The sequence below is a fragment of the Hakea prostrata genome, chromosome 10, assembly GCF_041222555.1.
Source record: "Hakea prostrata isolate BN-2017 chromosome 10, UWA_Hpros_2, whole genome shotgun sequence".
Lineage (NCBI taxonomy): Eukaryota > Viridiplantae > Streptophyta > Magnoliopsida > Proteales > Proteaceae > Hakea > Hakea prostrata.
Genome location: NC_142609.1, coordinates 34,091,778 through 34,106,078, shown reverse-complemented (window position 1 = coordinate 34,106,078; position 14,301 = coordinate 34,091,778). Strand labels below are relative to the sequence as shown.

Here is a 14,301-nt window from a genome sequence, read left to right as displayed (position 1 = left end):
TTTTTATTTTTATTGACGAAAGGAAATTCTCCGATTGCTTAATTTAAAATTTAGATTTTGAATTCGTAGTGTTGGTTCATTTCATAAAAAATCATTATCTCCAAATAAAATGTCAGAGTTTGAATTCTCTTAGGATCTAGAGTCAGGGACCAAATATTTTCTTATTTCTTTAAAAAACTAACAAATACAGGGGCCAAAGGGTGTGGAGTCTCTCTAGGTGAACGTCAGTGTGATAATAGTGATTGCAGGAAAAGAAAAGACAAATAAATACCACTATTGGTGCACTGGCAGTAAGGTTACTTATTCCCTTAAAAATAAGCCATGCTAATGATTTAATGATGTTTTTATTATATAAACTATGGATCCTACTTTATGTTGCGCTGGCACTTAGGCACCGCCCAAAAAAAAAAAAACTAATGTTTAATGCTGTTTTTATTATATAAACTAAAAAAAAAAAAAAAAAGGCCATGGTGGGTGTGATCCAAACTCGTGCTAATGATATAATGCTGCTTTTATTAGGTTTAATTATGTTGTGACTTTCAGAAATTGAAACACAGAATGGGGATGAAGGTGAGAAAAGAGAGCCTTAGAGAGAAGGGAAACAAGGGACTGAGGAAACATCAGCTTTCATTGTCTCTTAGGGTTTCTCATATCACCTTTATACAATTCTTAACAACCCTTTAAACATGGCAAAAAAAAACAAATGGCAACAAACAGCAGCAAACAAGGCAACAACACATATTCCATATTCCTCAAAGATGAGCATAATCCTCCATGTACGATGGCTTCCTTCGCAACCTCTGACAGCAACATGGAAACCCAGAGTTGTGGTCATCTTCAGCTCCAGCGTGTCCTTCCTTGCTGGCCTATCCCTGCCCAGTTGTTACTCCAGCTGTGTTCATCTCAATTTATCCTAAATGTCAGTCTTTTTCAAAAAAAGCAAATCTATTGAGAAGAAGAGCTCCTACAAGCAGTAACATCTGATTTACAAAGTCTCAAAAGCTTCGAATTGGGTAAGAGGCCATACTTTCGGGAGCCCGAGCAAAAGCGCCTACCTAAGCAAGGAATCTACCACAATATCCTAAATGTCATTTGATTCCATTTCCTTGGTACGGCTAAGGAATTGGTATTTTCCTAAATGTTTTTTCAGAGGGTGAGGCTTGGTTTATTTGGAAGCTAGGTTTGACTTTTATGTCCTATACCAAGTAAAAAGACTTTTAAGTCCTTATCAACAAATAAATTTTTGGGTGAGGGATTTTGTTTTATTTTTTATTTTTTAACTAGGAGATATTACTTGACCAAGAAGCAGAGGAAAGCAAATAAAACTATGTCCCCCAATTAATGTTTGTTGAAGGTTCTCGCCTTCTCGGTAATTATATCCACGATCATGGTCACAATTCAAACCTATGTGTACTAACAATATATACTAGAAGTTGGAATCCCCTCCTAAACATATAATAGATGAGTGTAAGGGGAGTACAATTCTCTCGCGGATAAAAAATCCAACATGATAGTTGACAATAGGCAATTAAGGATGTCAATTCAGTATAGAACTGTATGGTACTTTTCGAACAAATTTACCTCATATATATCATTACCATACTGAATTCCATATACTACAATACATGAAGCCATTATTGTACTGATTTATTCAGTACAAAATCATTTTGACATTTGGTATGGTATTTATATGGAATGGTTAATTTGTTTGTATTATTTTATACAATATACCATTACCGTACTATTTGTTAAACGGTACAAGTGTACAACTATATCAATATAAATATTGTACTATTATAAATAATATTAATTGTGAATGTCTATCACCCCCAATGAGATAATACTAAAATATGTAACTTCTAAATGAAGATCTCAATCACCTTAGTGTGCAGTCTTGGTGATCTACATTTCTATATTAACTGAAGATCACAACAATCTATCCTTCCATATCAAAAACATCTTATTCTGTGCAAAAATCGTATATTGTATTTCCTAGTAGATTGATACTTTCATATTAGAAAAGACGTTATTTTTACTATAATATGTGATGCACACAATTCAATTAAGGGAGTTGGATTCTTATTGTCTTCATTTTCTTCCTTGTCTTTAATATATCTTCTCTATTTTATAATATTTTATCAACACGACTTCGCTCAAATGCGCTTAAAATAATTGTATTTTGAGAACAAAGACGATAGACTATATACCGCTATGCTTTCTATTCCAAGGTAAATGACAATTGACCTTCCCATGTTTGCAATCTATATATATAAAGCATGAATTATGGCACAAGAATTTTTACAAAGGCCTGACATTGATTATATGGAAACATGTTCTCTTGTAATGGATGCAATCATCTTCAAATATCTTATTAGTCTAGCAGTATATGAAAATTTTGACATGCGTCTATTGGATATTATTACAGCCTATTTATATGACTCACTCGAGTGTGAAATTTATATGAAAATCCCTGAAGGATTCAAAATGTCTGAAGCACATAAAATTTCCTGGGAAGTTTGTTCAATAAGACTTCAGAGATAATCATAGCATATATGATATAATTTCCTTAGTGGATATTTATTAAATGAAAATTATAAAAATAATCCAATTTATTATTATATCTTTATTAAAGGATATGGATCTGATTTTAATAAGTGTATATGATGATGACTTAAATATCATTGGAATTCCTGAAAGACTTTTAAAAGCAATAGATTATTGGAAGAAAGTTGAAATGAACAATATTGGAAAGACAGTTTTGTTTAAACATGCAAATTGGTAATTTGATGAATAGAATATTCATTCATCAATCAACTTCTATAAAAAAGGTTTTGAAGCAATGATACATGAATATAGCACATCCATTGAATACCCCAATGGTTGTGAGATCACTTAACATAAAGAAAATATTCATTTCAACCCCATGAAAACAATGAAGAACTTATTGGTTTTGAAGCACCATATCTAAGGGCAATTGGGGCACCAATGTATTTTGCTAATAGTACACAATCGGATATAGCATTTTCTATAAGTGTATTAGCAAGATTTATCTCTTCTCTAATACAAAGACACTGGAATGCTATTAAATATATATATATATTTCAGTACATTCGATGAATTATTGATATGATGTTATTTTAAGAATGTGGATATCAACTTACTAGTTTTTTAGATGCAGGATATTTATCTGATCTACATAAAACTATATCTCAAACATGTTATTTATTTTCAATTGAATGTTAGCTATTTTATAGCATTCAAAAACTATAGCAGTCACTTCTTCAAATCATGTAGAGATAATAGTGATTCATGAAGTAAATCTGCAATATATTTGGTTAAGATCAATAATACAACACGTTCAAGAAACATGAGGTCTTCTACTAGAAGAATGGGTTTTAACAATATTATATGAAGATAATGCTGCGTACATAGCTCAACTAAAAGGAGGAAACATCGAAGGAGATAGAATGAAGCATATTTCACCAAAATTCTTCTTTATTCATGGTCTTTAATGAAATGGTGAAATCGATGTTCAACAAATTCGTTCAAGTGATAATTTGGTAGATTTATCTACTGAGAAAATGCATACTTCAAATTTTGAAAAGTTGGTATATGATATTGGAATGTGTGTATTCAAAGATACTCAATGATATTATCATCAGGGGGAGTAAAATACATGTTGTACTCTTTTTCCCTTCATCAAGGTTTTGTCCCACCGGATTTTCCTGGTAAGGTTTTTAATGAGGCAGCTACCAATACATAGTATTTAGATATATATATATTTTTTTTTCCTTCACTAAGATTTTTTCCCACATGATTTTTTATTAGTAAGGTTTTAACAAGGTACATTACCTATTAATGGACATCCAAGGGGGAGTGTTATAAATAATATTTATTTATGAATGTCCATTACCCCTTATACTTCCAATTGAAGATTTCAACTACCTCAAGATGCGATCTTAGTGATTCACATTCCTATATTAATTGATGATTACAGCTATCTCATTACACAATATTGGTAATCAATATTTCCATTCTATGTGCCTTCTATCTTGGGGCGGCAATCTATTATTCCATATCAAGAATATCTTTTTGTGTACGAGAATCATATATTGTATTTATTTGTAGACTCTGATATTTCCATATCAGAGAATATGCTAGTTTAATTATAAATATGTAATGAATAACTCAATAGATGAGTTGAACTCATCTTGTCTTTCTTCTTTGTTTCAATATCTCCTTTATTTTATAACAGTTAATCAAAATCATTGAAATTTTTTTATTTGATTTATGGAAATTGACTATTTTTCTCATATTAGTTTTTTTTTTTTTTTTGGTATGACTCTCATATTAGTTATAATTTATAATTGTGTTATCTATATTTTAGTCCTCTTATTAATTTACCTAAATTTTAATGTGGATCCCATGTCTAAATATAATAAAATAATTCAGAGGTGGCACTCACAATGGGTCCCACATTGGCCCACATAATATGTATGGTGAAAAGACATTAGTGCTTGTCCGATAGAGAGATGATCTAGACTCATTATTCGCCCCCCCCCTCCCATATTCAATCCTGGCTCCGCCCCTGCGTGGTGGAACAAGGACAAGGACAGGTGGCTCGATAGGGTGCTGATGTGCAACATTCCTTTCCCCATCAAAAACAACCTTGTACTCAAGGTTGAAATTAGAAAAGTGTTGTTGAAAAGCTAGATGGTCAACCTAGGTGGCATCTTCTAAAGGAAGACCTTCCCACTAAACCAACAATTGTGTGAAAGATTTTCCAGCAGTGAGCACTTGTCATGTTTGGAGAATTGAGATAGGTTGGAGCTTCTTAGGTGGCAAGGGAGGCTTAGAAGCAAATGGTGGAGGATCACCTGTGCAGGGTTTAAGGATCAAAACATGGAACATAGGGTGTATATGCTAGCCTTCGGGTAATGCTACCTTATATGCAACCTTCCCAATTTTTGTTGTGATTTGGTAAGGACCATAGTAGTGTCGGCCAAGCTTAGAATTCAAGCGATGTGCAACAGAGGATTGGCCATATAGTCGCAAGCATACAAAACCCCAATCTCCCACCCGGTAATCCTTATCCCTTCGATGTTGATCAGCCTGGGATTTCATGCGAGTCTGAGCTCGATTTAAATTGGCCTTCAAAGTGACTAAGATAGCTTCTCGACTCTACAATTCATCCTCAACACTGGGTGGTGGTCTGCCGTATAGTGCTTGGTAAGGTGTTGTATTGATGGCGGAGTGATGAGCAGTGTTGTACCAGAGCTCTACCCATCCTAAGTGCTTGTTACATCACTGCAGTGCATCGGAAACAAATTGGCAGAGATACATCTCAAGAGTTCTATTAAGTACCTCAGTTTGGCCGTCAGTTTAAGGGTGGTAGGCGGTACTATATGTCAATGTAGTGCCTTGGAGATGATGGAGTTCCTTCTAGAAATTGCTGAGGAAGATATAATCTCTGTCAGTAACTATTGTCACATCCACCCAGCCGGTACCCCATTTGGATACCCGGGATGTGATCCACAGTCCAAGGATCAATGATTTGAGGTCCATGCCTCCCACATACATGGTAACATAATCATGAACAGTAATAATCAATGGTAAAAACAGTTAATACTAAGTATCATGAATAAGATAAGATTAAATAAATCAAAGTGTGGAAGACAATAACATTAAAGTATAAGCATAATCATAAGGGTGAGAGAAGGTATGATAACCACTCTCTCAGAGCATCGGAAAAGAAGTGTAATAACGTCAATTACATGTCCAAGTGTCAAAAGATAATCTCAAAGATAAGTTAGTTACAAGACCAAAGGTTCCATAAATACACTAGGGGAATGGGGCACTATGCTAGGGTTTCTTCTATACTAATGGTAGTCTCCTCAATAGTACGGATGAAGTAAACCCAACGATGCTGCTCCCGCACAACTGTGGGGCTAACCCTGGTGAGGATAGTAATCCTCCTCAGCTCCAATATAAGGATCCTCACGGACGCCACTACCCGGAGGGTAGTATGTGGAATCATAGTCCGCCTCAAAGGAGGTGCCATAGTAGTCTTCGGTACCTGGAATATAATCTAAAACATTTGCACAAAAAGGAATGAGTTCGAAGAACTCAGCAAGGAAGTTATTCTATATTTAGAAATCATACACATTTAGAACATATAATAATGCAGTGCGATATGGAACATATGATGCAAATATGAGTCTAACTCTATGTATGCTGGTCTCTAGGTTAGACATGCTTTAAGTCATAGCACCGTACTTCTCTGGGTCGTCAGTCACTCTCCCATTTCCATATCTTGGGAATGCCCGGGGAAGATCGGTAAAGTCGTCAAAAAACCGTGGTAAGGGGATCGGTCACCGCTCTCTCACATCACCATTTGGTCAAGTACTGGCGCATGTCACAGTAAAGCCTAGCCCAATGAAGTCATCTACTCAGTCGATCAAGTTAGATTCAGATACGTCCATTCCTCGCCCCCGGCGATCCTTTCCGATATCCTTCACACTAGAGTCAGCGAAATCCCGGATTTCGGACTCATCAACCCTATTGGTCATCCACATATAGTAAACGGGAAGCTCTCACGTCCTCTCACGGATTGGTTACCGGTCTTGAGCGCCCGTGAGCCCAAGTCTATCCATATGCAACTCTACCAATAAATGGCCCCTTTCAGGTATCCGTAGCATGGTTTATGTCCCCTACCGGATTGGTTACCGGCCTAGAGCGCCCATCCAACCATACACTACCACGGGTTGTTCGGTCTCAATGCCCTTCCGATTCGGGTCTGACACGACAAGGATAAACCTAGCCACCCAACTAGACAGTCCTATGTATGTCATCCAATAACCCGGGAGAGTGTCGATAGGCACCATCGGAGAACATCCCATACTATTCCCTCCGATGTCCTAAGGACAGAAGTGTCAGTAGGACACCCCCCAATCCCAAGTCATACGTAAGCAATCACATATCCAATCTCATCATTTCTCATGCATCCAATGTATATCCATAATAGTAATCGAATCATGATATTGAAACGAATCATTATAAACATAAGCAAACCAAAATGATAAAGTAACACAACAAGGGTATAAAGATTTAAATGCTATTGTTCTAACACATAGGTAACAGTCTTATAATGATTGAAAGAAAATTAAAAGATTTCATTCTTTAAATAAAGCATAATTCAATATTTGATGACTTATATGTTTATAGAGATAACCATCCTTACCTTGGATGAATTGATGATGAATTGAGAATACCAAAAATAGTCCAATAGAATTTTTAAGACCCTAAACAAACATCAATAATAAGTTAGAAAAGAAGTCGGGAAGATCGGATGTTAATTGGATCAAAATTGGCCAAGGTTGCTGTCTGCCAACATTTTGGTCGATGGTCTTTGGTCGATGGTATCGACCAAAAGGATCGACCAAAATTTTCTTCGAGACAGAAATGTGGATTTTGGGGATTTTCATCCGAAATGAGTTTTCCGGTGTTCGGATCAATCTGAAACTTGGAGACATACTTAACAATAGTAGTAGGACACTTAAATCAAGAAATTTACCCAATCCAATGGTCTAAACAAAAAGCCCCAATTTGAGCTATCAAGTTAAAGTGATAAACATCATGCCATGAGTTAGAATTGATTGCATTGATGAGGAATGGCATGTAATAGTTAGAGGAACTAATAGAAATTCGATTGGAATCATATAGCACTGTTAAACATGAACATAATACATTCTATAACTCAGTTTGGTACCAAATGGCATGATGCTAATAGATAAATCATAGAATACATATGCTAGGCATGAGATAGAAGCATAGCATCAATGAATAGTTAATAAAATCATGGATTGAACATGAGTAGACACTTGGAGTGGTGGTTGCAAGGTTGCAGCACCATTCCCAATGTCTCATCAGCAAGGTGGCAATAGAAAAGAGTAGAAAATGGTAGGGTAGAAAGTGGAATGATGATTTCATACCTTAGTGTGGAAGATGAAGACAAGAATCAATGATAAACAAAGAGTTTTTGATGAGGTGCCCTTCACACTAGCCAAGGAACTGCTTTGGGAAGCTCTCCCCACATTTCCAGGTGAGCAAATGATTGCAAAAGGGCTCAAGGCTCGAGGTTATAATAAATAGAAAAGGAATATTCCATGGAATCATTAACTTGGCAGACTGGGATATTTTGGTCGATGGTCCTTGGTCGATGGTATTGACCAAAAGGATCGACCAAAATATTTCCAGCAGAAAACTAAGGTTTAGAACAACAACTTCAAGTAGGGATTTGAAAGGCTATACAAGGTCAAATTGAGTGAGGTTTTCTTCCACAATTCAATCAAGGAGTCTAGTTTCGGGGAATACCTTCGGATTGTGCACAGGAGGTCATTTGGTACATCAACTATATTAATATTCTTCGATGCGCAGACTTTCCTTAAACACTGACAATGCATTTAAGCAAGGGGTATCATTGTCAATGTCCATGGGCTCAGTCTCCGAATCATGATCATCAATCAGAATGGTCCATAAATCTCTTTCCACCGCTTCGGGTCTTGGGACCTAAATACAACAGTGGATCCGGGTCAGGGTCAAGGTTAGAATAGGGCTGGATATTACAACTATTGAGCAGGGTATGCCATGATGGCCAACCACATCGGAAGTGAATGCTTTAGCGACTTGCATACTTGTAAATCTAGTCAGAAATAGGGGTGTAAATGGATAATCAAAATCCGCCTCCGAATTCGCATTTGCATCCATCCGTCCAATTACTAATAAGATGCGGGTATGGTATACCCCTTTCTTACTGATTATTATCCGTCCAATTAAATTATCTGATTAAGTTACTTGAATTTATTTTCTCATTTTTTTAAAAAAAATTTTTACTTGAGATATGTGACTATTTTTTTAGATTTTCCACTAAAATAACTACCAAAGTTGCTAAATTCTTAAAATTTCAGACTTAGCCCTCACAAATAAAGTGCTAGAGATGTCAATAGTTAGTCGAAAGCTTGTGTTCAGTTTGTATTCATACCAATCTAGAAGAATGTACTTGATAAAATAATTATCCGACTATCATTCGTCCAATAACCGATAGGATATCATCCGAATCCGTCCGAATATAATAGAATGTGGATATGGTATTACCACTATTCGATCCGTTTACACCCCTAGTTGGAAGTGAGCTGAAATGACCATATTTTGACAAACGATCAATTACAACCATGACGGCGGTTTGACCTGAGAGGGAGGAAGTCCAACAATAAAATCCATGGAGACGTGTTCCCAAACCCGGTCTGGCACAGGAGTGGTTGAAGCAGTCCTGCTGGAGATTGTGTAGGAGATTTGAATTGTGACATGTTTGGCATTCGGCGACATATTGCCGAACTTCTCTGCCTATCCTTGACCACTAGATGTTAGTTTTCAGGCATTTTAGTGTTCTCATATATCCAGCATGACCTCGTGCAAGTGAGTCATGGCATTCCTTAAGGAATTGGTGGCATAGGATAGAGGTTGCTGGTAGAAGAAGTCTATGCTTATATAGTATAAGTCCATTTTGCTCTTCATAATCACAAAAGTCCTCAGAATTGAGACGAATTCCTTCCAGTGTGTGTTTTAATTCTATAGAATTCAGTGTCTCTATTTGAAGAGCCCCCAAAAAGATAGCTGAGGGAACAATTGTTGCAAGAGCGCAAAGCTGGGGCATTTGTGAGAGAGCATCAGCTCCTTGATTTTCCTTCCTTGCACGATTTTGAATTTCAAATTCAAAGCCGAGTAGTTTGCTACCCAATAGTGTAATATATTGTAATAAGTGGATTCAACATTAGTTTAGGCTCTACTAAGAAGATCCACGCGTAAAAATAATAATAATAATCTTTACTAGAATGATAATTTTACTAATTTAAGTCAAAATATTTGTTGAGCGAGAGAAATAGGCAGCCTTAGCGTAGAACTTTTTTAAAAACATCTTGTCAAGTAATTATTTTAAAATTTATACATCAAAGAAATTCTCCCTTTTTCTTTTGGGTACGAAAATGGGATTAAAGACCTAGGCTAAAACAATCTCATCCAGAAGGATCTCCTCTAACTCTGGTGGGGAATCTAGAAAGAATACTAAGCAGCAGCACCTATCCAGTGGCATCTTCGATCCAATCCAATGATCAATGGCAATATTCATGTCTCTACGGATGTGATTGAATTTAATATGCCCAAATGAACTCAATACGGCTCTAACATCATCGACTAGCCTAGCCAGCCTTCCACAAACCACTTGGCTAGTGAAGATGCGTGAAACAACCTCAAGTGAATATATGCCATTATTTCCTCTCTATGTTCTTATGTCAAAAGTTACCAAAAATAAATAAAAATAATGATAATAATATTGAATAAGCCTTTTATCTAAAGGGTATGATAACATAAATCAGTTTTCACTTGGGAAAGCATACAATTTTTTTTTTTTTTTTTTTTTTTTTGGAGAAAAGGAGACTTTATATTAATAGAAATAAATAAAATACAAACAATAATACAGGATTAGGTTCTAAAGAACCTACGACCCTGTCGCTCTTCTACAACATATTGAGAGAGTTGAGTAGGCAAACATGGTTATGATAAAATTCTCTCCGTAAAAGAAAAAAAATCTGTACACAATTTACTTGTATTTTATCAACAAAAATGCATTAAATTAATTGAAATACAATTTGAAGGTTGTTTATAAGGTTTCAATTCATATTATACGCTATTTATTGAAAACAAATTGATAGTGCTTATATCGTACCAAATAAATATGATAAACAATTTTTTTTATATAGTTGTACCGTTTAATAAATAGTACAAATGATACATATAAAATAACATAAACAAACCATACAACACAGATATTGTATGAAAAATTAAAACCTTTTGTATCGAAAAAATATGGTACGGTAATGATTTGACATATTATACTGTTTGGACTCTGGTATGGCAATGCTATGAGGGAAATTTATTCAATTGACATCATGAATTGTCTACATGCAACTATGATCATATGAGATCCTTTATCTGTAATAATAGATGATCGAGCTCCCCTCATACTGCTCTATCATACATTTGCAAGGGAAAACCCGTTTTTGATCCACCACCATATTAAGATGCATAGGTAGGCACCCCTATTAAATATCCAGTGAAAAAGTGAAAGGTAACCTCAATCTTTTACCCTCCTAACTCAATCCATTTGGCCCATAATTGTGAGAATAATCACACTGAGCTTCAATGAACATCAATTCGAAGAAGGTTTTTATATGCTTTCTTTTAAAATAAATTTTCTTTAGCCTTAAATTTATGGATTTGGATTTCTTTTATTCTAACTTATGTCTTACACCCGTATGACACAGGCATTCTTGGCCACTTATTGTCAGATAAGCTGTGAAACAAAATTTTTGATCGAGCACTGCACCTAGAGGGAGAGGTTCCAAATTTATTAGTCGAGAAGGACGTAGAAAACTTTTTATTTGATAAATCACTTAAAAGTCAAACTTACCAAATAAACGAGACCACACAGTCTAACAAGCATTTATGAGAATACAATTCCTCAGCCGTACCAAGGAAATTGCATCAAGTAAATGGCATTTTAGATAAATCTAATAAAAGCAGCATTAAATCATTAGCACGAGTTTGGATCAGCCACCTATGGTTTTTCCTGTGGGAAGAGACGACAGTGATGAGTTGATGACTATATCACATTACATAGTAAGGTGAGAGGAAAAGAGGATCATAAAAGTAGGATCCGTGGTTTAGATCATAAAAGCAGCGTTAAATCGTTAGCACTAGTTCTTCATGGGCAAAGGTGAGAGTAGTGGAGGTGGTAGTAATGACTGTATCACAACACAAAGTGAGTGAGAGGTACCATGGATAGAACCTCTGTGAGGGTGGAATTAAGGATGTGTGAACAGCTCGACTACGTAGAGATGATCTGCTCTATAGAGAGTATAACCCTTCGAGACCAATGAGAAGTGGGAGAACACAGGGTCATAGAGTCTAATCCTGCGTTCTGGGTGATGTTGAGCTCACAGAGTCCAACTAACCGTAGAACCTAGTTTTGGTCTATAAATACTATCTGGAAGCAACAATCTAGGTGTTCAAATCTAGATACTCAGGTAATAATGCTTTAAGCAATTTTGTGCTTAAACCCTAACCCTAACCCTAACATCATCATCACTTATCGTTTTTTGAAAACCCAAATTTTCTACTTAGGCAATCAGCAGAGGTTTTCCCTCCACGAATAAAAATCAAAACTACTTAAAATTCAAACCAATTTAATAAATGTCATTTCTTGCAAAGTTCATGATAAATTTGGGAAGTAGATGCAAGAAGCAAATTATGATAATAGAATGGAGAGAAGATAAACAAAACGATGCTCATAGGATTCAAGAGTTTAAGACTTACTTTTCTGACAACCACTCATTCAATTTGTCTCTCTTGCAAGTTGTTGCCACCTATGATGTAGAAAAGATTAGTATATGACATTAATACGTTCACATTAGCACCAGCCATGCATGATCTTCTGGTCACATTCTAAAACCCTAGAAAGCAAGTGGAGGTGGAAAACCTTGATGCGAACAGCTAAGAGTTTCTATTATTGTAAATACTTAAATAGTAGATCTGAACTGGGTTTGCAGATCCTAACCAAACCCAGGAGTTGAAGATGAAAAGATGGGTAGAGAGAGAGAGAGCGAGGGCAGTTGGGGTGTATTAACTACACGGTCCCATTGTTTTTCCAACGAGGGCTGAAGATGAAGAAAAGGGTAGATTGGCATTAAGGTCTTCTCAACTGTCCAGTTCTCCAGTTTACTTTCCATCTCTCAGGGAATTCTATTTAATCCCTCCTTCGATTCGCCATTTCTCATTACAAACTCACAGTTCTGTTGCTATCAGTGGGTTGAGACAGCAGAGGAAGGATGACTGGGAGGTTTGTTCTTCTTTTTCTTCTTGGTGTTCTTGTTTACACCAGTCATGGTAGGAAGCTTGTGAGCAAATTTGAGGAGGAGAAGAATTTGTTTCATCACCATGGTGGGCTTGGTGGTGGGGGTGGGGGTGGTTTTGGTGGTGGGGGAGGTGGTGGTTTGGGTGGAGGTGCGGGTGCTGGAGGAGGAGCTGGGTTTGGTGGGGGAGCTGGTATAGGGAGTGGTGGTGGACTTGGTGGTGGTGGCGGTGGAGGGTTTGGTGGAGGAGGTGGTGGTGGAGTTGGCGGTGGTGCTGGAGCTGGATTCGGAGGTGGAGCTGGTGGAGGTGCAGGCGGTGGAGCTGGACTCGGAGGAGGTGCTGGAGGTGGTGGAGGGTTTGGCGGAGGTGGCGGTGGGGGTGCAGGTGGTGGACTAGGTGGTGGCGCGGGAGCTGGATTTGGTGGAGGAGCTGGAAAGGGACTTCCTTAAGTTGGCTGTGTTTCGCATTTCAACCATTTAATCTCTTTACGTGCTTCTTTCCTATGTAGTAGTAATACTAAGGTTGGCTAATGGGAAATGTTAGATTGGAATCCAATAAATTATGGTACTATTGGTTTCAATTCACTTTCAAAGTTTAGCATCTTGTTGGAGACGCCAATTTTGAAGGAAAAATTCGAATTTCACTATAAATCCATGATGGGTAGGCAAGCCAGTTTCAATTCATCCACGGTGAGCGAAGCATCTCCTCACCCAACATGTACCATACATTTTACTTCATGTTAGAATGCCATAATCATTATGTATTTGGGAAAATTTCAAGAACACCCAAAAATATGTGAATAGGGAAAAGTCCACACACCCCCAAAATATCAAATTGGCAAAGACATTTCAAAATGTTTCTTATATTTAGATAAAATGGTTACATGAATGAGAGATTTATACCTGTTTGGTTGCTCTGAATCTCTGGATTCATGAAATCTAGAGATTCACCTTTTAACCAAAACTGTAAATTTGTAGATTTATAGGTATGCACCGTCACTATAAAACCGCTAACAATGCGCATTCATGAAACTTGCCTTGACTGAACTCTACAAACTTCGACGGAATGACAGAGACTTCGAACGAGGAGCTCTAGGGTGATTTGAACGAAAATAACATCAATTGGGTTTTCCTTCTTCTTCTTCATCTTTTTCTTAAGAGTCCTGCCTTAAGGTTATGTCAACTAACAGTCTCTGCTCGAAGGTAGGATCTTGTTCTTCATCTTATATTTCATTTTTCTTCTACTTCCGCTGATGTCTTCTTCGCACGGTAGGGTTTTGGAGCGACAAAACGAATTTTTTCTTTGAGCGCATCACAGGTTCAAAATGAATATTTT

At 36.7% G+C, this 14,301-nt stretch overlaps 1 protein-coding gene across 1 annotated transcript; it reads left to right on the top strand.

The window, feature by feature from the left end:
* The first annotated feature begins 12,756 nt into the window (after positions 1-12,756).
* LOC149002602 (uncharacterized) lies at positions 12,757-13,799 on the top strand. The gene has a single exon (XM_089138577.1). It carries the CDS (start codon positions 12,942-12,944, stop codon positions 13,413-13,415), a length of 474 nt encoding a protein of 157 aa, XP_088994703.1. The 5' UTR covers positions 12,757-12,941; the 3' UTR covers positions 13,416-13,799.
* The last annotated feature ends 502 nt before the right edge of the window (positions 13,800-14,301 follow it).

Bases quoted from the DNA above. Each gene is read 5' to 3' on its own strand.
- LOC149002602 (XM_089138577.1), top strand. From the start codon at position 12,942: ATGACTGGGAGGTTTGTTCTTCTTTTTCTTCTTGGTGTTCTTGTTTAC.